Source organism: Coregonus lavaretus (assembly GCF_964263955.1).
Source record: "Coregonus lavaretus genome assembly, chromosome: 33".
Classification (NCBI taxonomy): Eukaryota; Metazoa; Chordata; class Actinopteri; order Salmoniformes; family Salmonidae; genus Coregonus; species Coregonus lavaretus.
This window is the reverse complement of record NC_140020.1, coordinates 16,117,989-16,143,001: the sequence shown is the minus strand read 5'-3', so window position 1 is coordinate 16,143,001 and position 25,013 is coordinate 16,117,989. Positions and strand designations below refer to the sequence as shown.

The window sequence follows — 25,013 nt, the reverse complement described above, 5'->3', positions numbered from 1 at the left end:
AATGTCCTTTGCTGTTGTTCTGGGATTGATTTGCACTAGACGCACCAAAGTACGTTCATCTCTAGGAGACAGAACGCATCTCCTTCCTGAGCGGTATGACGGCTGCATGGTCTCATGGTGTTTATACTTGCATACTATTGTTTGTACAGATGAACGTGGTACCTTCAGGCGTTTGGAAATTGCTCCCAAGGATGAACCAGACTTGTGGAGGTCTACCATTTTTTTTCTGAGGTCTTGGCTGATTTCTTTAGATTTTCCCATGATGTCAAGCGAAGAGGCACTGAGTTTGAAGGTAGGCCTTGAAATACATCCACGGGTACACCTCCAATTGACTCAAATGATGTCAATTAGCCTATCATAAGCTTCTAAAGCCATGACATCATTTTCTGGAATTTTCCAAGCTGTTTAAAGGCACAGTTAACTTAGTGTATGTAAACTTCTGACCCACTGGAATTGTGATACAGTGAATTATAAGTGAAATAATCTGTCTGTAAACAATTGTTGGAAAAATTACTTGTGTCATGCACAAAGTAAATGTCCTAACCTACTTGCCAAAACGATAGTTTGTTTAAAAGAAATTTGTGGAGTGGTTGAAAAACGAGTTTTAATGACTCCAACCTAAGTGTATGTAAACTTCTGACTTCCTGTATATAGATATATGCCATTTAGCAGACCCTTTTATCCAAATCGACTTAGTCATGCATGCATACTGAAAATATCTAATGATATAAGAGCCATAAAGCATGGTGCATGAAAGGAATCACAATGGCACTTGTGAGTGTGACAGTGTTCACTAACACAGCAGTGGATTCAGTCTCTGTTTATTCAGTGCTATCTGGACAAGCGATAGTAAAATATAAATGCCCTACTTATCATTACATAAAGCTTTGCGGTTGGTGCTGCACTCTAAGCCTTTTTACCTCCCTCTGAGAAGGAATTTTCTGCTGTGCAAAGCAGTTAGTCCTTGCTGGATTCTGCCCCTTTGAAACACAATAACAGAAACCCCAGCCAATGTGGTTAGAGGGGAAAATACAGTGTCTTTGAGGTAATAACTGGTCAGAAAGTTTGTTCTCTCTCTCTGGTTGGCGTTTAGCTGTAACTGTACGTTTGGAGCCTGCCCAGGGGCCAGGCTGTTGGCAGAGCAGACAGAGACAGGCAGTGTTATGCAGTAGGTCACATTCCCATGCTGTGTTATGCAGTAGGTCACGTTCCCATGCTGTGTTATGCAGTAGGTCACGTTCCCATGCTGTGTTATGCAGTAGGTCACGTTCCCATGCTGTTATTCTTTCTGGACTGTACATGGCCAGAGAGCTCAGCAGAAAAATGGCCTCAACTACTAACCCTTCCAGACCCTGTGCCGTAATGCTTTGACACAACACTGTAGGGACTGGGAGAGTTGGTGGAGGCTTCAGATTCAGTTGAAACCTGTATTAATCATCCGCTAGAAACCACTGGGAATGTTTAAGGTTTTAGTGAATTGTTGAGGTTGTTTTGCAAGGAGTACGTGGTTCAGCATAGCCTACTGAAGCAAATTCTTAAACAATTCTATTACTTGTCTCAGCATTTGCATGTTTAAAAGGCATGTGTTTCTCACTCATCCACTTCTATTTCCAGGGGATCTGTCCTTAAAGAAAGTGACTGGGAGCAGCGTGATAGATTTCAACAGCACTGAGAAGTGCCCAGGCAGTAGCGGTACTAATGTCCAGAGCAGCATCAGTTTCCAGTGTGGGAAGACTATGGTAAGTCACAAGTAGCACCTGTCATTACAAAGGAAGAGTAGTCATGGGACATATATGTATTGAAAGCTGCTTATGAATTTCCTGTCAAACCACACTTGTGGGTTTTAGTTTGAGAATAATCTCATCACAAAGCGTTGTTCTTTGTCAATCCGATGGTGTAATGAAACTGCAACCACTGTGGTGGTTTCTTTATTTGAAAATGTTAAGTTCTATTGAGAAACATTTATATTAAATATCATACAGTGCCCTCCTATCCTTATAAAAAACAATACCAGGCCTGCTTGTTGATAAGTGTGACCATGTGATTGCAGTATTGAGAGACCATGGGTGGAACAGTAGCTTTGCAGCTGAACAAACACAGTAATCATGCTGCTAGTCCAGTTCCTCTAGTAGTGACTTCCTTGTAGGCCATCACACCCACTTCTACTGTTGCAGTTATGAGACAAAGCAAACTGTCAGGTCAAACAGTATGTCATATGTCAACTTGAACTATATTTTTTATCTTACCCCCAGGGAACACCAGAGTTTGTCACTGTGGCCCAGTGTGTTCATTATTTTGAATGGAGAACATATGCAGCCTGCAAAAAGGATAAATACAAGCCCAATAAAGAGGTATGTCTGAATAGTGGTCTGCAGCTGTCAGGGCAGGACGTGTGTATGTCACCCATTTGTGGTGTGTGTGAGTCAGTGACAGTGTGTAAGGCTGCGTTGGTCCCACTGTGTGAGTCTGTGAGGTGAGTCTGTGACGAGCACATTCACACTGTGGAAAATCACGAGTTCTCAGAAAGTCACTTGATGCCTCTTGTTCAAAGGGGAAAAAAATGAATAGTCATTCCAATATTAAACTGAGTAAACAAAACATTAAGAACACCTGCTCTTTCCATGACATCCCTTATTGATGTCACTTGTTAAATCCACTAAAAATCAGTATAGATGAAGGGGAGGAGACAGGTTAAAGAAGGATCTTTAAGCCTTGAGACAATTGAGGATTGTGTATGTGTGCCATTCAGAAGGTGAATGGACAAGACAAAATATTTAAGTGCCTTTGAACGGAGTATGGTAGTAGTTGCCAGGCGCACTGGTTTGTGTAAAGAACTGCAACACTGCTGGGTTTTTCATGCTCAACAGTTTCCTGTGTGTAACAAGTATGGTCCAACACCCAAAGGACATCCAGCCAACTTGACACAACTGTGGGAAGCATTGGAGTCAACATGGGCCAGCATCCCTAGGGCGGCAGGTAGCCTAGCGTTGGGCCAGTAACCGAATGGTCGCTGGTTCGAATCCCCGAGCCGACTAGGTGAAAAATCTGTCAATGCACTTAACCCTAATTGCTCCAGTAAGTTGCTCTGAATATGGGTGTCTGCTAAATGACTAAAATGTAAATGAATGCTTTCGCACCCTGTAGAGTCAATGCCCCGACGAATTGAGGCTGTTCTGAGGGCATAAGGGGGGGTTCAACTCAATATTAGGAAGGTGTTCCTAATGTTTGGTATACTTGGTATATATAAAATTTCTGTTACAGTAGGTACCAGTCCAGAACAAACTGAAAATAGAAGACGATCAATCCTGTCATGTTGTAATTCTTTACTCTTTCACTCTGTGTCTAGGTCCCCTGCTATGTCTTTGACACGGATGGGAAAAAGCATGACCTGAACCCACTCATCAAACTCACAGATGGTTACCTGGTGGATGACTCGGATGATGAAGTTGACTTTTATATTAACATATGCAGAAGCTTAAGTGAGTTTCTTTACTGTGCTCAATTGTTCAGTGATACTGTTTTTAGACCTGCCTGTTACTATTCTGTGAATAATACGGTATAAAAATGTACATCATGAATCTACATCACTGTTCATTAGCATATACAGTACCAGTCAAAGGTTTTGACCTACTCATTCAAGGGTTTTTCTTTATGTTTACTATTTTCTACATTGTAGAATAATAGTGAAGACATCAAAACTGAAATAACACATATGGAATCATGTAGTAACCAAAAAAGTATTAAACAAGTCAAAATATATTTTATATTTGAAATTCTTCAAAGTAGCCACCCTTTGCCTTGATGACAGCTTTGCACACTCTTGGCATTCTCTCAACCAGCTTCATGAGGGTGGCTAAATGACTCGGGGATTCGAACCAGCAACCTTTTCGGTTACTGGCCGAACACTCTTAATCCCTAGGCTAACTCATCTCACCTCTGCCTCCTCTACAGACCGACCAGAGAGCCCCTGCACCGCAGGCTCTGCTGCCTGCCTGACCACCAGCAACGGCTCCTTCAGCATGGGCCTACCAACTACCCAGCTGGAGCTGATCTCCAAGGACCGGTACAGCCACGCTAATGCCATACAAAAACACAGGCAATGCTAATTGCTAGCTAGCAGTCTCTGTCTCTAGTCTGCCTCAGTCTTAGTAATTGCTGCAAGACCTTTGTTTTGACCTCTTGGCTATTGACCAGCTCCAGAGCTGCGTTGCCTTGCTGAGTTGCAGATTTCTCTCTCTTTCTTACCGTGTCAGATTGAGCCTGCGATACGAGGGAGCCTCAGACAGCCCGCTGGACTTCTGCAGTGGCCACAATCCTGCTGTCACCATCACCTTCATCTGCCCCTCACTTAGGCAGGAGGTAAGACGGAAGCCTGGGCGTCTGTCCCATGTATCTCCAATTGATCACATAATTAATCATACTACAGAAAGTGTTAATACATAGAATAGTGGTATTTCATATAATACTACATTTAAACACTGGATTAAACGACAAGATCTCCCTTAGGCAGTTAAGATGTAATTTTAGTCATGTGTGACCTTTGACCTTGCCATTACAGGGTAGTGACCCCAAGATGACAGCGAAGTCCAACTGCAGGTACGAGGTAGAGTGGGTGACAGAGTATGCCTGCCACAGAGACTACCTGGAGAGCCACAACTGCACCCTGACCAGCAAGCAGCACGACATCAGCATAGACCTCACCCACCTCACCCTAGGCCGTGAGTCCACCAGCCCAGAGCATTGTGGGCTTTGAGAAACATTGCATATTTTTTGTGTAATAAAAGGAAGTAATGCTATGAATAATCATATGACTGTCCCAATTCTCACTGACTCAGGCTAATTTTTATTCACAGTTTAAGCTACTTCCTCTAACAGTGAATGACGTGTTGAAATATATCACTGCGTCACGTTCTGTCTGTGTAGCTACAGACGATCCCTATATGGCTGAGGCCAAGAGCAGCGATGGGAAGGACAGCTATTCCTACTACCTGAATGTGTGTGGGGAAACCAAGGCAGGAGATTGTGGTGACGACCAGCACTATGTGTCAGCCTGCCAAGTCAAAGCAACAGGAGATGTCAAAAAGATTGCCGGGAGATACAAAAATCAAACACTAAGGTTTCTTAAATATTAATAAACTCCTTTTCTTGCCAGATGTCTTCCGCTTTCTCCATCTCAGCTTCTCTCTTTCTTTTCCCCTTATTTGTAACAGTTGTCCCTTTTTATTGCACTCTATTCCAGGTACTCTGATGGAGATCTGACTCTGATCTATCCAGATGGGAGCAGGTGTAGCTCGGGCTTTCAGCGCATGACCATCATCAACTTTGAGTGCAACAAACTGGCAGGTGAGCATAACCCATAGCATATCCGAAGAGAAAGCAAGGCCCTTTTAAATGAACAATGGTTTCTGCTGTAGAGGCCACTCCACAATGACCGATCCAAGTCATGTCCATTACATTCCCCCTTATTCCTTATTTGTGTGTTTCTCAGGAAACGGTGGCCGCGGCTCGCCTGTGTTTGCTGGTGAGACAGACTGCACCTATTACTTTGACTGGCAGACGGCTTACGCCTGTGTCAAGGAGACGGAGGATCTACTCTGCATGGTCACAGACAAGAAGACTATGCACTATAAGCATTATGACCTGTCCCCCTTAACACGTTACCCTGGTAAGATGGAGTCCTGGATCATCTCCATTTACAGAGAGCTTGAACACTGCGTTCACCTTACATCCCAGTTAAAGATCAGCATGTATGAATGTAAATGACCAGCCCCTTGACTTCTAATTTTATACTTTAAGTGAAAGTGAACAGAAAGATGAGTATGAGCCCTATTACATTTAAATACACATTTAAGGCCTCCCGAGTGGAGCAGCAGTCTAAGGCACTGCATCGCAGTGCTTGAGGCATCACTACAGACCCAGGTTCGATCCTAGGCTGTGTCACAACCGGCTGTGACCGGGCATCCCATAGGGCGGTGCACAATTGGCCAAGCGTCGTCTGTGTTAGGGGTTTGGCCGGGGGGGCTTTACTTGGCTCATCGCGCTCTAGCGACTCCTTGTGGCGGGCCTGGCGCCTGCAGGCTGACTTCAGTCGTCAGTTGGACGGTGTTTCCTCCGACTCATTGGTGCGGCTGGCTTCCGGGTTAAGCGGACGGGTGTTAAGAAGCGTGGTTTGGCGGGTCATGTTTCGGAGGACGCATGACTCGACCTTCGCCTCTCCCGAGCCCATTGGGGAGCTGCAGCGATGAGACAAGATCGCAATTGGATATTATGAAATTGGGGAGAAAAGGGGGGTAAAATACAAAATTATATAAATAAATAAATATACATTTAAATATACTGTACACTGAGTATACCAAACATTAGGAACACCTTCCTAATATTGAGTGGCACCCACCACAACCACCCTTAGAACAGCCTCAATTCATCGGGATATGGACTCTGAGAAGTGTCGAAAGCGTTCCACAGGGATGCTGGCCCATGTTGACTCCAATGCTTCCCACAGTTGGCAAGTTGGCTGGATGTCCTTTTGGTGGTGGAACATTCTTGAGAAACACGGGAAACTGTTGAGCGTGAAAAACCCAGCAGCGTTGCAGTTGTTGACACAAACCGGTGCGCTTGGCACCTACTACCATACCTCGTTCAAAGGCACTTAAATATTTTGTCTTGTCCATTCACCCTCTGAATGGCACACATACACAATCCATGTCTCAATTGTCTCGAGGCTTAAAAATCCTTCTTTAACCTGTCTCCTCCCCTTCATCTACACTGATTGAAGTGGATTTATCAAGTGACATCAATAAGGGATCATAGCTTTCACCTGGATTCACCTGGTCAGTCTGTCATGGAAAGAGCAGGTGTTCTTAATGTTTTGTATAGTCAGTGTATATGCTAAACCACATAACTTGTCTTGGTGTTATCTGTGCCTTTCAGAGTCTGAGTTGGCCCAGAACTGGGAGGCTGTGGATGCCAATGCCCCCAAGTCAGACAGGATGCGCTTCTACGTCAATGTGTGTCACAAAGTCCTCCAGCAGGGGGCCACCAGCACCTGTCCCGAGGACGCTGCCATCTGCGCCGTGGGTACGTCTGGAGAAGATCTGGGTCTGTCTTCATAAATCGTCTCGGAGTAGGAGTGCTGATCTAGGATCAGGTCCCCCATATCCATGCAATCTCATTCATTATGATCTAAAAGGCAAACCTGAGCCTAGACCTACTCTGAGACGCTTTCTGAATACAGGCCCTGATTCTTATCTGTACACGGACAGCATACTGTCAAATCTGAGAGACCAAGATGGCTTACAGTTTGTAGCTTGTTTGTTGCCTTAAAAAATATGTATTCCATCCTCTCTTTTAGGAAAGGACAAAGTCATCAGCTTGGGCAAATTTCTCACCTCCCCTAACAAGACCGACAGCAACGACATACAGCTGGTATACACTGAGGGAGGAGAATGCAGGAAGAACATGAAGATCAAGACCATCATGATTCTGAAGTGCAAGCCAGGTGACAGTGTTAGAAATAGTTAGTTGCGGAGTCCAAGGTGAACAACTGTTTGCCTGAAAGTAGTGTTGCACTGTATACTGAAACTCTTTTTTTCATTTGATCTAATAGAACATGAAAAACGGTTCGGTACTATAATTTTTGTTACTTTCGGTACTTCTGTCAAATGTGTCTCACGTCGTCTACTGATTGAGAGAGGATCAAGTCTGTATCAGTGCTGCCGATGTCCCCTTATAACATGAGAGCACCATGCCTGCTCCACTTAGTCATTGCTAGATCTAGGCTAAAACCCTTTCCAATGTAGGCTAGGCAGCCGATAGTGGGCGTTAGATCTGCACTATCGTCTTGGATTGATGTGCCCAGCCGGTAATACACTTGTGGACCAGCTCGTACATAAAGCATCCTCCATTCAGGCTGCAAAGGCATCATTTTCTTCCTTAACTAGGTTTAATGTCGGGCCGTCCCCCCCCCCAAAAAAAATGAAAAATACATGTACTGTCTTAATAAAACAGTTTTCCACCACCATTTCCGGACACGGTGTGCAACATCCTAAGTCATCCGAAAACCCGAAAATGGTGGTGGAAAATTAAGACAGTATACATATCTTTCCATTTTTTTAAATGTTTTACGTCCCGCCATTAAAGCTAGTTAAGGAGGAAAGTGATGCCTTTGCCATAATGCAAAATATTGCTGATTGTCACCAGAACATTATTTATTCACTTAGTCTCTCCCAGTCAAGATTGTCTGTGCTGGAACCTCGAAATGACTGTTTCAATGACTGTGTGAATGACTGTGTGAATGATGTCATGGGTCTTAAAGAGACAGTGCGCACTTTTATAAAAGAAGAGATTGCTTCTTCTATGCAAATGTTGTTGGTCAGTACAATAATGTAAGTCCCAGCTGGAATGGAAAGAGATTGTTTTTCATCTGTCCAAATAACTCAATGCATGCCCACACTCCTATTGAATATGCATTTACCTGTATTGTGAATAGGCCTATAGGCTACAGCTTGATTTACCATTCAAATAAATAATTATGTAGTTAGATTGTATTTTTTTACCAAAGTCAAATTTATTGTATGATTTGTATAATTGATTCATTAATGCATACATTCAGAAATCCAAAATCTCTAATGATATTGAACTCAAAATATCTTTCTGGAACAAGTGTCATTCTGTGACTATGGCTAATACCCCACCTTTTTTGCTGTGGTATTGTTTTGGGATCTGGTATCGTGATACTAAACCTGGTACCGAAGTCAACATTTTGGTATCGTGACAAGACTACCTGAAAGTGGAGCTAGCTAGCATTCAGTTCTACCTTCATGTTGTCTTTAAAGTCTACCTGTTCAACTCCTCCTGACTTTCTGTGTGTGCGCCCCTCTCTCCCCCTGTCCTTCTACCCAGGTGACCTAGAGAGCGCCCCCATCATGCGGAGTGTGTCCAGTGATGGCTGTGTGTATGAGTTTGAGTGGTACACGGCTGCAGCCTGCGTCATGTCCAGGACAGAGGGGGACAACTGCAAGGTGGAAGACCCCCAAGCTGGTAGGTCACATGGACCCACTGGACCCAGATGCCTAACAGCAATTTGTGTCCACCTGTCCAGAACTTTAATATTGTTTCATATGGAGGCAGGGAGACAAGGACAGGAGGTTTAGATTATGGAGATGTAATATGGCTGTTTGATGCGTTACTATAATTGTTTCTCTTTTGTCTTCTCTCTACAGGGTTCTCATTTGACCTGTCCCCCCTGTCTAAACCTGGAGGAGGCTTCTACAACATGTCCAATGGAGATTATGACTACTTCATTAACGTCTGTGGCTCTGTCACTGCAGCCAAATGCCCTCTGAAGGCTGGGGCCTGCCAAGTGGACCAAAGGCATGTATTAACCATTTAAATCATGTCATACTAAATCCCTGTGGATATACAATAGGTGGAAGTGCCCTATTACAGTAGTAGGAAAATAGGATCAAGCTTATATCTGGGCTTCATACATGTGCTTTAGAGTTCAGACTGAGGTTAGAGGAGGACTGAATGGACTGACCGTTTTAGTCTGAAGTAATGGATGGATATACTGTAGCTTCTGTTCTTATGTTTGGTGTGTCTGTCTGCTACAGTGGCTCTAATTCATGGAGCCTGGGGGAATTTACCTCTCAACTGTCCTACTATGACGGGATGATCAAGCTGTCCTACAATAACGGCTCTCAGTACAACAACATGCAGCACACCCTTCGCTCCACTATGATCTCCTTCCTCTGTGACCGAGAGGCCGGCGCCGGCAAGCCAGAGTTTCAGGTACTGACTGGGTCCTGTCCTGTCCTGCTGACAGATCTCATCCAATCTCTAATAAGTAGTTCCTCATATGGTTCACCTATGCACTGTTCCACCTGTATAATATTTATACCATGAATATACCATTATTTATAACCATATTGATCCTCACAGCTGGAAGACAAGTACACCTATAACTTCAGGTGGTATACGTCCTACGCCTGTCCAGAGAGGCCACAGGAGTGTGTGGTAACAGACCCCAACACTCTGGACCAGTACGACCTCTCCAGGTGAGAATTCCCTGCACAAGGATATGTTATGACTAGGGCCCAGAGTTTTCCCAGACCACAAAGCTTACTTTGTCCTGGTCAGGTCATGGAATCAGGAAAAACTCTGTCCTAGTTATGTCCAATGAAGGCAGACATGAAACAATATTTGAAGAATGTGTGTAACCCTCCTCTCTCCCAGTCTCTCCCGGTCTAGTGGAGGGAGGAACTGGCAGGCCATGGACCTGTCTGACCCTAACAACCTGAGGAAGTACTACATCAACGTGTGTCGTCCTCTGAATGCCGTGCAGGGCTGTGACCGCCAGGCCTCCGTCTGCCAGATGAAATACGAGCCTCAGCAGGTTAGTGTAAAAGCTCCAGGATGACCTACAGGATGAGGTTTACACACTATGATGTGTGTTATACACTGTTTTGGTCATGGAACTTGTACTTCAGTTTCTTTATATCACCAGAGTACAGTATCTAACCAATGGCATTATCAGGAAAACAGCGCATTAAACAGCATTAAAAAGTTGAGAGACTATTCCTCAAAAATTATATATATATTTATTTTGTTATTTATATACATTTAAGGTAAGACTGTTAGTATCCCTCTTCTGGTTCTGGTAGCCATCCGCTGTGGGTCTGTCTTAGTACTGAACTGTAGCTCGACGTGACCCTGGTCTTTCTCTGTGTGTTGTCTTCAGGGCATTCTGTCTGAAACGGTGTCTGTCAGTAACATGGGCCTGGCTAAGAGAGGTCCAGTGATCGAAGAGAAGGACCGCCTGCTGCTGGAGTACACAGACGGCTCCGAGTGCATCTCCGATGGACTGAAACTCACCTACACTACACACATCCACCTGGTCTGCTCCAGAGGACCTGTGGTAAGTGAAATGGCATATTTATAAAGCAATGTCAAAAAAATGTATATCATAAAGTCTGTCTAGGATTTTAAGAGTGAGATGTGCCTTTCTTTGTCTGTATCTGCAGTCGTCCGGCCCTCGTTTCCTCAATTATGGAAACTGTACGGCCAACTTCATGTGGGAGACCGGGGCAGCTTGTGCCATCAGTACTGCTGATGAGAAGAACAAGGTGAGCTGTTGGATTCCACATCAACTTGAAGCAAATGTTTGTCCATAAAGTCTTTAGATCTTCTGTTAGATTGGGGAGGTCTCGTCAATTATTTTTTAAATGTTTTGTTCTATTCTATGGCAGACCTGCTCTGTGAGGGATCCCAACACCGGCTTTGAGTTCAATCTGCATCCTCTGTCCTCTAAGACTGGCTACAAGGCTGAGGGGAATGGGAAAACTTTTGTGGTAAGTCACTAGGGATGTTCATCTGTCCCTTTCAAGATGATTCGATACGTATCTAGATGCATATGCTCAGATACGATACAGGAACGATACGTTTTAGTTTGAAACTATTCGGTATGATTAGAAGAACAAATCAATGCGATACGATTCGATGCACTAACATTTGTTGCATAAACACATTCATTTTCCATTCTGCTGGAGCTCTTTGAGCTGACTTCTCTCTCTGTGTGTGTGGTTATGATGAAACTGGGCATCTATCACCACGCTATCAGATAAGGGGGGCAATGTTTGCTTTTTGTCCCCCCACTTTTCATCTGAAATCACCATTACCCACTAATTAATTTGTATTTTTTGCAGTTCCAAAGGGTTTGAGTTCGTAATGTATAAATATTGATCTTAAAAAATTAGCTATTACATAGCACAACTTTGGATTTCACCCCCGTTTCAAAATCGAATGGCAGACCGTTTGGAAGTGTTCTTTTCCTCCCGCTTTGACCGTGCACTACGTGTAGAAAAAGTGATTGTTGGCCTCGTTATGAAATTATCAACTTTACCCTGTATGTCTAAAAATGACCATATACACTGATTGTTTAAAGCAAAAATACCAAAACTATTGCTGATGGTGAACCTGAAAATTCTATATAAAATCTAATTTAGCCTAAGCCCCGATCAGCAAGTAGCCTACAGTATATAGCCACGAGTCGATCAGCAGGTAGGCCACCTGTCCAACTCATTCCACGGAGGGCCGAGTCTGGATTTTCACTCCTCCCTTGTCCTTGATTGATTAATTAAGGTCACTAATTAGTAAGGAACTCCCCACACCTGGTTGTCTTTAATTGAAAGGAAAAACCAAAAACTTGCAGACACTAGGCCCTCCATGGAAAAAGTTTGACACCCCTGAGGTAGGCTATATAGCCAGATGAGTCCTGTCTCAGGTGCTTGCTTAGGCTACTTTATTCTGGTAAAACACAATTTTAAACAGCACATTTGATAACAATAACCTAGCAAATTACATTGGTTATCACTCAACTAATAAAGCCTAAAATTGCACAAGCCATTTTACAAACATTTGAATGCTGAAGGTGACGCGCGGCCTACCTATCATTGGTCAGGTTTTCGGGAAGGTAGAAGGAAAGTAATATGAGCAAAACATTTTAGGGAACCGGCAATTTGTAACGTTTCAATCGATTTTCTGACTGATGCATGCTACATTTGGATTGGTTTGGGGTCCGTGGAAACATTTGAACCAGGGATCGATGCATATCCAAGCAGTTTTAGTTATGTTTCATTCTAACTTCTCCACACGGTGGCAGGTTGTAGTCTCTGGCCTGCATAGCAGAAATGGCACATTCACGGAAATGTTGACTAATGTGCATCGTCCCTGTCAAATAAAGTAAACTAAAGTGAATCCATTTCCCCAGGTTCATGAGTTGACTTCTGCAGTGAAATGTACACATACACATTGTTTGTGTAGTAGTGTTTTTGGGCACTGTGCCTGACTATATGACACTGTCCTCCCCCCAGGTAAATATCTGCGACGAGGTGGCAGAGTGTGGGAAGGACCAGGGGAAGCCTGTAGCTGGCTGTGAGCTGGACAATGGCCTGGTTGTTGGTCCTGTAGGAGTGGAGAGATCTTTACAGTACTCTACTGACGGCCTGCTCACACTCACATACAAAGGAGACCTGGACAGGCCTACAGGTACAGTCAATGGACCCAGCTATCTTCAATCAACACGGCTGCTCCCTTCGACATAAATGCATGATTTGCACAAAAATCGTACACACAGTCTTATATAAAAGAGTTGCACATTACAGATCGCCAGTTAGGATACTATGACAATAATAGCATGGCTGCCTAAGAAATTGAATCCACATTATTTTGGATGCTATAGCCTTCGTTTCTCAAACATTCTTTGACTTAAAGAGATTTTCCAGAAGTTTAGTATGATTTCCGTCAGTAGTTTTGAAAGTAGTGCTCGTGAGCCAAAACTGCCAAAATTGTGTACAATTGTGTACGTCGTCATCACGTCATTGTTCTCGAGCCTCTGTAACGTGTGCGCATAGAGAGTAAAAAATAAATAAAAAATGGTGTGCATGTTGGGCTCACCCTGCAACCTCATTGGACAATACTGGGCTGACCTGATCCCTCCCACTTTAACCTTGTAACCTCATTGGACATAATTCCACCTGCCAATCAACATTGTCCATCACGTTTGGGATCGGGATCACACGCCTGGTAAAAACCTTATAACCTGTTGTGCAATATATTCCAAAATTAAGTGTACAGTCTTTTTGATCGGGTTGACAGTTATCTTCTAAATGCATGGATATGATCTATGTATTTTGGCTGTTATCAAAAGAACTAATTGTGAACGCATGTAGCCACTCATCCCACTCGCTTCAGAGCGTACGTTCACTACATGACAGGAACGAGCACGTAAATTAGATCTCAGGCACCAAGTGATGGCAGGTTTGAATGTAAGGATTCTGTGCCTTTTTCCGCTGGGAGAGGACTGTAGGTCGTTTATTTTGCATGTATGAGCCATACATTGACACGTTGAGTCCAAAACGAGATGTTTAAAAAATAACATAGTTTTCAATCCTCTGGAAAATCCCTTTTTAATAAGTCAGTTCATAAGCATTTGGTCTGATAACTGACCTGATTCCTCCCTTCTCCCCCAGGCACCAGGGACACCTTCACCATTAGTTTTGTGTGTGACCAGGATGCCCACTCTGGCACTCTGAAACTGGTCCGAGAAGAGCTCAGCTCATCTACACACGTCACCCATGATGTCCTCTTTGAGTTCTCCACAGCACTGGCATGCATCCCTGCCCCTGTGGACTGTCAAATCACTGGTAGGAACACTGTCAATGTCTTCAAAACAGTATGGATGTCTTCAGTACGTCTCTAACGTGGCATATATCACTTTATCCACCTTAAAAAACTGGTCATAGAAATGGGTCTCTTCATTAATTAAAATACATAGTTTTTCCTTCTCTTTTTAGATTCCCATGGTAACGAGTATGACCTGAGTCACCTGAGCAGGGACAGTGAAGACAGTCCCTGGGTGGCCATCGACACGGCTGAACAGGCTAAGAAACGTAGCTTCTTCATCAACGTGTGTAAACCTCTTCCTCCGGTCCAGGGCTGCCCCGGTGAGTCACACGCCATGAGCCTATGTTGATGTGCTGGCCAGTGAGGTGGAATACCTCTGTGCTGTACCATCAGTTTAGCATTACTCTGCCAATGTTTAGCTTTGTGTTTTAACTACTGTACATGCATCTATGTATGCATCTGCAGTTGGTCTCTTGGGTGCGTGTGGCACCTTGGAGGGTAAAGGTGTGAACCTGGGCTACGTCCAGTCCAGCCCACAGGTGGCCTCTGACGGCTCCATCAGCATTGTCTACCTCAACGGGGACCGCTGTGACAAAGGCCACTACTCCACACGTATCATCTTCCAGTGTGACGCCAACCCTGTGAGTAACATACACGCATCTTGTTCTCTATGGGAATGCTCTTCCATGTTATGGCCATAAAGCTGGTGTACAAATCAATGGCAAGAATCTGAATGAAATTTTACTTATTGATGATACTGATCCTATTACCATATATTTTCCCTCCTAATACCTATATTTTTCTTGGTTGGTTCCTTTACTAACAGGGCTCTCCTGTATTTGACCGCCAAGACGGCTGTGAATATGTGTTCGTCTGGAGAACCTCCGAGGCGTGTCCTCTCACCAGTGCTCAAGGTAGGCTTGAAAGAGGAGGCTGCCATGTTTAATGTTGTGGCTGTAAGACTGTTACTTCTCTCCACTAGTGTCATCATCATGCTCAAGTTAACTCTCCTCTCCCTGACTCCTGCAGGTGAAAACTGTAAAGTCAAGGACCCCAGAAGTGGCTACATGTTTGACATGAGCTCCCTGTCAGGGAAGGACTACATGGTGAAGAGTGGCCAGTACCAGTACCACTTCTCTGTCTGCGGGGGGCTTCAGAGCGGGATCTGCACACATAAAGACCCAGGAAGTGACCAGGTGTCAGCCTGTCAGGTGGAAGGCAGCACCCACAGAATTGCCGGTATGTAAACATGTATAAAATACTTGGTCTTTAAAAAGCTTTGATTTTGGTTTGTTAGTAACTGATCAAAAACCTCAGGCATGTTGCTTTTTAAATCATTTATTACAGGGATGGCCTCACAGACTCTGAGCTATGTTGGAGAACAACTGGTACTCAACTACACTGGTGGGGAGACCTGCCACAAGATCTACCAGAGATCCACAGCAATCTACTTCTCCTGTCATCCTAAAATGAACCCTGTGAGTCTGAGCGAAGCTAAAGATGAAACGTCTAATGCAACTTTTCTGCTTGTCCCAAAGTGTGCTTGAGTGTGGTAGATACTGGGGTTGTTTTGTGTTGTTTCTGCTTATAGGGGGTGCCAGAATTTATCAAGGAGACTGCAGAGTGCACCTACCTCTTTACCTGGCGTACTGCTCTCGCCTGTATCCCCGTCAAAACTACCAGCTGCTCATACCAGTACGCATAGTCATATTCTATTCTGGGAGCTCTCTTCCCACCACAACCTCCTCTTTCTCCCAGACAATGACTGGTTTCTTCTTTTGTCTGTTATCTCTCTGACTGCCTTTTATTCTTCCTCTCACAGAGATTCTAATGGCAACTCGTACGACCTCTCCTCTCTGGCCCTGGACTCCAGAAACTGGGTGGTGGAGCCCAGCACTGGGAAGCAGGAGCGTTACTACATCAATGTCTGCAAGTCTCTGGTGCAACAGGGGGGTAAGTGCCTATCTCCGACACCACAATCCTTTATATGAAGGACACTGGTGGCTCCTATATCCTTTTTATTTCCCAATTGTGTGAACAAATATCAACATTCTCATAGTCTTCAGTCACAATTTGAATGTGGTGCAATTATGCTAACCTTCTGAACCATTGGATATATATTTCTTTCCTCATGTTGTAGGCTCCTGGAAGTGTCCGTCCAACGCAGCGTCCTGTCTGAAGAGTGGGGAGCACTATGTGAGTCTGGGAGAGGCCGAGTCTGCCCCACAGTGGGACCAGAACATCCTGGTACTCAAGTACACCAATGGAGAGATGTGTCCCGGTGGACAGAGGAAGAAGAGTACCATCATACGCTTCAAATGTGACCGGGACAAAGTGGTAAGGGATCATAGACATAACACACACATGCAGATACACACACGCATACACACAAATATGCAAACTCACAGATATGCACACACACAGTTGGTAGAGCATGGCGCTTGCAACACCAAGGTTGTGGGTTCGATTCCTATGGGGGACCAGTATGAAAATGTATGCACTCACTACTGTAAGTCGCTCTGGATAAGAGCGTCTGCTAAATGACCAAAATGTAAAATGTAACTGAGTAGACTGACTGTGTTTCTACCCCAGGATTCAAGGCCAACCCTGATCACAGCCATAGAGGACTGTGTCTACACCTTTGTGTGGTTCACTGCAGCTGCCTGCCCCCTCAACAGCAGCCAGCATGGCGACTGCAGAGTCACCAATCCAGTCACTGGTGAGTGCCACTCCCACAGACAGCCACTGAAAACTGAAAGGCCGCTGCCTGCACTAGACCATATAAAAAAATCTGAGGAAGTATTTGAAGTTAGTATGATTAACATGGAAAAATACCACCATTCTCATAGAATCCCGGTGCAGTAGTCAAGCACACGACCGCACAGAGTTACTGAGCAACTCCTAGTGCTATTGTTTTTTTTTTTGACACGTGTATGTGCTGTATTGCCCTCCTGAACCCAGGCCACCTCTTTGACCTGAACGGACTAAGGCAGGAGGGAGGCTACACTGTGTACGACAACCTGGACCCTAGGAAGATGTTCAGGCTCAACGTGTGTGGGGAAGTGGCCAACGCAGGCTGTGGACCAGACACAGGTACGACCATATTCTATCTCACAAGCTCTGGTTTGGTTGGGAAAGCTCTTTTTATACTGGTCAAAGCCAGATCCTCTCAGGAATCAGGCCTGCCAATGTCTGCCATCCAGCAGTGATCGGCTTACTGATCCATGGACCAGACAGGGGTCCCAAGATGACTGTTTCAAAATGAAGCAGACTCTTCTAGACGATGTTTGTTTATTCAGCTGTATTATGTTATAGGTCTGTGGCTCTGCTTCAAACTCAGGACTGTGAGGCTGGTTCTCCAATGTTACCTTACTGGGAAAAGAGAACTAGATGTTCAAAGACAATCAAACATTCACACGCATTCACATGAGACATTTTGAAACAAAAAAGCTAACAAAAAATCTTAATCCCCGGGGCCTCCCGAGTGGTGCAGCGGTCTAAGGCACTGCATCACAGTGCTAGAGGCGTCACTACAGACCCGGGTTTGATCCCGGGCTGTATCACAACCGGACGTGATCGGGAGTCCCATAGGGCGGCGCACAATTGGCCTCTCAGGACTTTGTTTGAGGATAGAGGCAAAAGGCAACAGTCTGGTTTCAGTCTCTGATAAGGTAGGACAGCTGTGGATTAGGTAAGAGCGAGGAATTCGACCCGAGGTCAGATCCCCATTTCACACACACACACAAACCCAGTGAAAGGAACCAATTAAGTTCTTGCCCAGCAACAGAGAGTACCCATGTTTAATTCTGACTCCCATGTTTGTGATAGACTTTGTTTATCTCATAGTTTGCTGAAAAATCCTCATCAGTTGAACAGTGTTTCCTCCGACACATTGGTGCGGCTGGCTTCCGGGTTAAGCGGGCAGATGTTAAGAAGCGCGGTTTGGCAGGTCATGTTTTGGAGGAAGCATGACTCGACCTTCGCCTCCCGAACCCGTTGGGGAGTTGCAGCGATGAGACAAGATCGAAAGTGGGGAGAGAAAAAAAAACGGAATATTTGGCTTTCCGAAATTGAGCACTTCGACTTGAGTTTGATGAACGTAGACAGTCCGTTCAGTTGCTTATGGTCATTTTGGTGTGTGTGTGTGTGTGTGAAGGTGCAGGTGTGTGTATCAAGGAGACCAAGAGTGCGCTGAGTGGCGGGCGGGCCAGCAGGAAGCTGTCATACCTGGACCAGGTGGTGGAACTGGTCTATGAGGGCGGGGCTGTGTGTGCGGCCAACCCCGCCATCACACACAAAAGCATCATCAGCTTTGTGTGCAAGGCCCATGGAGAGGCCAGCACGGGGCCGGTACTGGTGGACTCGGACAAGAACACGTGCACACACTTCTTCTCCTGGCACACGCCCCTGGTTTGCGAACAGCAGGTAATTACAGGTGGTGTTTCCCAATTCCAAAACAACCCGTAGCCTCCTAACCCCTAGACTGAGTATAACTGAAAGGATTGGATAGATGTAAGCAATATGGCAATTTGCATTACCTAGCCCCTGATATGATAGGTGGAATTTATTCAGCTTACCAGTCATGCCATACATATCAGGCAACCAGTGAGCCCTTGATGTAAAGTCATTTCAAACAAGTCGATGTGCTGTTCATGTACTGTAACTGATGTTAACTGACTGTCTGTGTTGAATAACCAAACTACATGCATGTGCTGCTTTACACAGGTGACTGAAAGGTTTTGTTAATACATAACGTTTAGTCTGCTGAATGGTAGAGGAATTACCTCAACTGACATCAACTTTCTATTAGAATTTGGTATACTGTATTGGCTGTATTATATCTAATAGGCCATTTTAATATGTAACCATCTGATGTGTGTCTTTTTTCTTTGCTAGCCCCCATCGTCTCTCTGACTTTCATGATGTTTCAATAGGTGAAGTGTTCCGTCCTGAACGGCTCTACCCTAATTGACCTGACTCCTCTGATCCATGTGACGGGCTACTACATGGCCACAAACGAGGACCTGGTGGACAAGGACCAGTCACCTGACTTTTACATCAACATCTGCCAGCCCCTCAACCCCATCCCTGGGGTCACCTGTCCCCCAGGGGCCGCTGTCTGCATGGACCCCGACGCGGGACCCCCTGTAGTGAGTCACACACACAGAAACGCATGCACACACGTACACCCACACACACACACAGCAGAAATGAAGACTCTTTAATAGTATTCCCTCTGCGTTTACAAACCAGCATGCTCAAGGATTTCTCTCTCTGTGTTTCTCTCCTGCTAACAGGACATTGGTCGAATCACTTCCACCCCAGAGTTCAACAGCATGACCAATGAGGTGTCAATCACCTTCAACAGCACCACCACCTGCCCCTCTAACTCCAACAAGAACTCCACCTCCACCATCCTGTTCACCTGCCAGAGAGGCCTGGAGCTGGTCAGTACCACACGTGGCACAGATGGAGAGACCTTTTCTTTCATTGTTGTCTTCTTTTCTCACTGATGGTTCTTGTGTTGAAAGATGGCAGAAATAGAAGTAATGCCTTTGCAGTATTAAAGCCTCTTTCCTGTCCCCCAGGGCTCGCCCCAAATGATCAGGAAGCAGGACTGTATGTATATGTTTGCGTGGGCCACTCCAGTGGTCTGTCCTGATGCCACTCAGACCAGCGGCTGTACCCTAACTGACTCACAGCTGCAGTTCACCTTTGACCTCTCACCCCTCTCTGGGGAGATCCAGGTGGGTTGACCTTTCCTACGTGACCTCTTACCCTCTATACCCTACATATTCTATTATAGCTACTTAGCTATATTTCTTATCTATGCATTAACACATAGTTGTCCATGTATTAGGTGGACAGGGCTTTCTTTCTAAGTAGTTCTTCTTTTTCTTGATGCCTTTCATCCTCGTTGATACCCTTTGTCTTTCTCTGCCAGGTGCCTGTTGGCTCGGAGACCTATAAGATCAATGTGTGTGGCGCGGTGGCGGACCCCAACTGTAAGAACAGTGCAGTGTGTGTGCAGTCGCCGGGCGGATCAGCGTTCTCCTATGGCATCAGCCAGGCCATGACTATGGACTACAAACATGAGGAGCAAGCTGTCTTCATGCAGTACGGAGGAGGAGACATCTGCCCAGCAGGTTAGACTGTTCTCAGTCAGTCCTGCCTCTGAGTCTATGACCAAGTCGGAAATGACACCCTCTATAGTGGACCGCTTTTAACCAGTGCCGTGTGTGGCAGTGCATTATATATGGTGTTATTTAACTTGCAACCTATGATGCCTTGATGAGGTGTTTATCTGCCTGTTGTGGTGTTGTATCCCAAAGTGAAGCTCATTTCATTTGAGACAAAATATAGTGCTGTTTTTTTATTGCTGTACATGTTTTCCTTTTCAGTGACTGAGAATGAGGAGGTGTGCGTGTTTCCCTTCAACTTCCTGAAGAAGTCGTACACAGCGTGTACAACCGAGGGCAGGATGGATGGGAGACTGTGGTGTGCCACCACCAGCGACTTTAATAAGGACAGGAAATGGGGATTCTGCGCTAATGGTAATGACTGGTCAAAGCAATGCTAATAGGCAGTCTTGTATAATGTGGAACAGAGTTTTGATTGTGTCTCCTGGAGGCTCTGGGCTTAGCTGTGCTCAATTCTGCTGTGTGTGTTGTCTCTCTCTCAGTTACAGGGAAGAGGCAGTCGTCCATTCTGTTCACCTGTGACCAGTCAGCTGGCCACGGTACCCCACAGCTTCTCAGTGAGACGGGAGGCTGCGCTGCCACCTTCCAGTGGAGAACCACGACTGTATGCCCACCCAAGAAGATGGAGTGTAAGCTGGTGAACCAGCACCAAACCTACGACCTGCGCACCCTCTCCTCTCTCACAGAGCCCTGGAAGTTCAGCCACAACAAAACGGCGTATGTTTAGCTTTTCCCTTTTCCTCTATATATTTTCCTCTCCCTCCTCCCCTTCTGTCTTTCTCTCCCTCTGTACTACATGATGATGAGTGAACATGCACAGTAGTGGCAAGCTGTTAGAAAAAAACATCTTTAAACTCTAGCTTGGCTGTGCTGTCTCCAGGTACTACATCAACCTGTGCCAGGGTATCCATGGGGGCCTGCCAGACTGCCCTGAGGGAGCCACGGTGTGCCGGAGGACCAGTGAGGGGAAGACCCAGACCCTGGGCCGCGTCTACACCCAGAAGATGGCCCTCTCAGGTGGGTCTTACAGCTCCCTCACATCCCGCTACCCTCTACCCACACCTTAGCAGGACTGGAGGAAACTCTTTCAAAATTGGAATGTCATGTGTTACGTTTCACATGGTTCTTGGGCTTGTGTGTTTGTGTCCCAACCCACTAAGATAAGCCGTTATAGACGTATTGCCTTACCAACCCTCCCTCTCCCAGATAAGAAGATCCTAGTGAGCTACACCATGGGAGACACTGTGTGTGGGAACGGCCTCCAGGCCAAGACAGTGGTCCAGCTGACCTGTGGTCCTAACATAGGCCAGCCCAAGCTGCTGAGGTGAGTGGGCTGTAAGCAGTTAGCCTGGGAGTCTCCTCCGCTGTAGCCTTGTCCCAGACCTGTTTGTGACGTATAACCAACTGCTATGGTTGTTGGCTATACAGTACAAACAGATCTGGGACCTGGCCACCTCCTACAAGGGAAAGCCAACTGTCTTCCAGTCAGCAACTAACGTGGTCCTGTGGGAAAAATCTACCTATTCAACTCAACAACACTATAAAAAGTTACTGAATAATCAAGTTGAAGAGGCACTTTAACCTCCTTCATAGTTGAAAATTGACCACTTAAATGTACATTTGAAGTCTTGAACGTCATGTTTATTTTTCTAGTGAAACTTTTCCATCGTTCACGGTTTCATTTGTCGTTCTTTGTAGGATGCCTGTTAACTCTCGCTACCACACACACATACCGTACACACACATACCGTACACACACATACCGTACACACACATACCGTACACACACATACCGTACACACACATACCGTACACACACATACCGTACACACACATACCGCACACACACATACCGCACACACACTCAGTGACTACATTTCTGTGTCTCTGTCTCTGCGTAGCGTGGATGAAGCCTTGTGTGAGTTTGTGCTGGGCTGGGAGACGCGTGCGGCATGCGCTGCTCAACAACGTGAGGTGGTGATGGTCAACGGAACCATCAAAGTTCCCGATACAGGCGCCAACTTCAGCCTGGGGGCCCTCTACTACAGGTGACACCTCTCACCACCAACACAGTTCAATCAACCAACTTTGTAACAACAACCCAGGCCACCTCTCCATTCTAGTCCTGTGTGGCTCAGTTGGTAGAGCATGGCGCTTGCAACGCCAGGGTTGTGGTTTTGATTCCCATGGGGGACCAGTATAGAAGAAAAAAAACAAGTATGAAAATGTATGCACTCACTACTGTAAGTCGCTCTGGATAAGAGCGTCTGCTAAAATGACATAAATAAAATAAAAAATGATGTTCTCCCTACAGATCCACAAATAAGAGAATATTCTGCAATTACTGTGTCCAAAATACCACAGTCGACTGCAGTTACTGCACTTTTACTGCAGTTTCAAAACTGCAATCTTTTTTTGTAAGGGTCATACAGCTAGAGTTAAACCATTTAACCCTGACCATCTTATATTGACACCTGTTATGAGTCAAGTTCATGTGCTGAGCCAAAAAATATATATAACATGTTATCTTCCAGGTCATTGAGGTTATATGTTGGAAAACAAGCTTCTTTGCATCCTATTGGTATTATATAACAACCTCAGTTGCTAAGGGAAGTCAGGAGTCCCTGTGGCTGGTTTTGGATTCATATCGGGATTTCCTAAACCCAGACAGAGAGAGATCATAGGTCAAAGCATAGAATTAGGAATTAGAATACTAGAATGGACATGAACCTTCTTATGATGGTCCAAAGATCAGCCGTGTTGGTCAACCATGGTTTTGCCAGTGCTGTGATAAGATATTGTGTAAAACAATGAATGTGAAGAATTTATCTGCACTGTATGTGTGTTAACTAGCTAGCTAGCCAACCAGTTTTAGAGAAATTATTCCATAAATGTTTCAAATTAACTGCCAATAAGCCAACATTCCATTCAAACAATCCAGTCAATTCACAGTTCACATGGCTTACTTTTATTTTCCTGCATTAGTAAAAGCAGGAAATGCATCACCTATGCCTCTACTGCCATTCATTCCAATTAGACTGGTTTTGGATTTCTCCCTGACTAAGATGGCTGCCATTTTGCCCCCGTTGTGGGTCAAAACCTCTTATGTCATAAAGGGTCAAATGTTGCTCTGGCCTCTTAACTGCCTGAATGGCTATCACAACACCAGTGGGCCTCTGATGCAATTGAACCTCTCTACAGTTCCAGCAGGGAACATAAAACAAACATTTATAAATGTACTAGAGGGAAGATAAAATAAGCCTTTTATGAATTTACTCAGACCAGGTTTTTTGTCCCTCTGTCCTCTCCGTAGGCTCCACCAGGCCTCTGGGGACATTCGCTCCAATGGGGACAAGTACATCTATGACATCCAGCTGTCAGGCATCACCGACAGCTCCTTCTCCGTGTGTCTGGGGGCCAACATCTGCCAGGTGAAGATCAACGGAGACTACAGGAGGAAGATCGGCTCCTCCAGCAAGGCCAAGTACTACATCAAAGGTAAGACATGTGAGCTAGACACAGGTTTACTCCAAAGTGGTCTGGGCCTTTGGGGAATAGAGTGTGGTTGGGTTTGGGGCGTGGTGTTGAACATCCTCAGTGCCTCACCTTGCACTTATTAAAGATGAGACGGATAACATCACTCACAAGATACAGTACTGATACTTACATTGACGTCAATGACTCAACGAGCTCACTCCATTAAGCTGCTTGTGATTGATGGATGTACTCTCTCTCCTCAGGTGGTAACCTGGACGTGCTGGTCCCATCTGAGTCTGTGTGTGGGCGGGACAAGTCCATGAAGGCGTCGTCGGCCATCTTGTTCCACTGTAACCCCTCAGCCGGGGAGGGCATCCCAGAGTTCCTGTTGGAGACGGACGGATGCCAGTACCTCTTCATCTGGCACACCTCCACTGTCTGTGGCCTAGTGTGAGTCAACAACTCTACACACAGACATCAGGATAAAATGCTTTGAAACAGGAAATACTACCTGAAGTTGGCCTATAAAAATACTAGGCTTTTCAACTTCAGCTTTAAAGGTCTTTCTTCCATTTGTGTCTATTGAAAGCGACCCAGAGCTGTTCATTTTTTGCTAGTCCTTACATTGAATTGGACTTTGAATTTGAATGAAAGATGCTGTATAAAGTAAAGAGGTGTGACATTTTGTCTGGTGTGCCATACAGAACTGTGGACACCTCCGCGTCCAAGCAAACTGACGATGACAGAGGGGAGGACCATATGGCCTTGTCTGGGAGGAGCCAGGCTATGGGGGCAGTCCTGAGCGTGCTATTGGTTGTGCTGACCATCTGTCTGCTGGTTCTGCTACTGCACAAACGAGAGAGGAGGTAGAGACATCTACCCTCTTCATCTTCCCCATTAGCATAGGGCCTATGGATACTAATTTGTGAATACAGCTTCAGTGTGTTTTGGTCATATGGTACATGCATCCTATTTATTTTAATCTTCTCCTAAATCTTTTCTATTTCCAGGGAGCTGGTTATACAGAAAGTGATTGGATGTTGCAGGAGAGGAAAGCCTGTCTCTTATAAATACTCCAAGGTATCCACACCAATAAACCCTATAGTAGAGAGGAAACCAACCAGCTTTGTGTTAAAGAATTTTAAAAAACACAGT

The 25,013-nt window shown here is 45.2% G+C and overlaps 1 protein-coding gene across 2 annotated transcripts in view; it reads left to right on the top strand.

Annotated features, from left to right (window-relative positions):
* Positions 1-25,013, top strand: part of LOC311108518 (cation-independent mannose-6-phosphate receptor-like) — a 34,258-nt gene that overhangs the window by 6,714 nt on the left and 2,531 nt on the right. Inside the window, exons 3-47 of one of the 2 annotated variants that reach the window (XM_084151164.1) lie at positions 1,615-1,739; positions 2,253-2,351; positions 3,347-3,479; positions 3,952-4,063; positions 4,254-4,359; positions 4,559-4,718; positions 4,924-5,116; positions 5,240-5,343; positions 5,489-5,665; positions 6,931-7,077; positions 7,352-7,498; positions 8,902-9,039; positions 9,222-9,372; positions 9,612-9,789; positions 9,940-10,055; positions 10,234-10,393; positions 10,739-10,915; positions 11,022-11,123; positions 11,247-11,348; positions 12,870-13,044; positions 14,028-14,201; positions 14,352-14,501; positions 14,647-14,822; positions 15,008-15,095; positions 15,211-15,420; positions 15,529-15,659; positions 15,773-15,876; positions 16,004-16,134; positions 16,322-16,518; positions 16,774-16,900; positions 17,143-17,274; positions 18,338-18,606; positions 19,116-19,331; positions 19,479-19,628; positions 19,770-19,928; positions 20,126-20,327; positions 20,583-20,735; positions 20,864-21,098; positions 21,262-21,398; positions 21,588-21,705; positions 22,283-22,429; positions 23,695-23,879; positions 24,122-24,308; positions 24,563-24,724; positions 24,869-24,938. In XM_084151164.1, coding sequence (XP_084007290.1) covers positions 1,615-1,739; positions 2,253-2,351; positions 3,347-3,479; positions 3,952-4,063; positions 4,254-4,359; positions 4,559-4,718; positions 4,924-5,116; positions 5,240-5,343; positions 5,489-5,665; positions 6,931-7,077; positions 7,352-7,498; positions 8,902-9,039; positions 9,222-9,372; positions 9,612-9,789; positions 9,940-10,055; positions 10,234-10,393; positions 10,739-10,915; positions 11,022-11,123; positions 11,247-11,348; positions 12,870-13,044; positions 14,028-14,201; positions 14,352-14,501; positions 14,647-14,822; positions 15,008-15,095; positions 15,211-15,420; positions 15,529-15,659; positions 15,773-15,876; positions 16,004-16,134; positions 16,322-16,518; positions 16,774-16,900; positions 17,143-17,274; positions 18,338-18,606; positions 19,116-19,331; positions 19,479-19,628; positions 19,770-19,928; positions 20,126-20,327; positions 20,583-20,735; positions 20,864-21,098; positions 21,262-21,398; positions 21,588-21,705; positions 22,283-22,429; positions 23,695-23,879; positions 24,122-24,308; positions 24,563-24,724; positions 24,869-24,938 — 6,812 coding nt within the window. The remainder of the gene's footprint in view (positions 1-1,614; positions 1,740-2,252; positions 2,352-3,346; positions 3,480-3,951; positions 4,064-4,253; positions 4,360-4,558; positions 4,719-4,923; positions 5,117-5,239; positions 5,344-5,488; positions 5,666-6,930; positions 7,078-7,351; positions 7,499-8,901; positions 9,040-9,221; positions 9,373-9,611; positions 9,790-9,939; positions 10,056-10,233; positions 10,394-10,738; positions 10,916-11,021; positions 11,124-11,246; positions 11,349-12,869; positions 13,045-14,027; positions 14,202-14,351; positions 14,502-14,646; positions 14,823-15,007; positions 15,096-15,210; positions 15,421-15,528; positions 15,660-15,772; positions 15,877-16,003; positions 16,135-16,321; positions 16,519-16,773; positions 16,901-17,142; positions 17,275-18,337; positions 18,607-19,115; positions 19,332-19,478; positions 19,629-19,769; positions 19,929-20,125; positions 20,328-20,582; positions 20,736-20,863; positions 21,099-21,261; positions 21,399-21,587; positions 21,706-22,282; positions 22,430-23,694; positions 23,880-24,121; positions 24,309-24,562; positions 24,725-24,868; positions 24,939-25,013) is intronic. The other variant, XM_084151165.1, reaches the window with a different exon arrangement.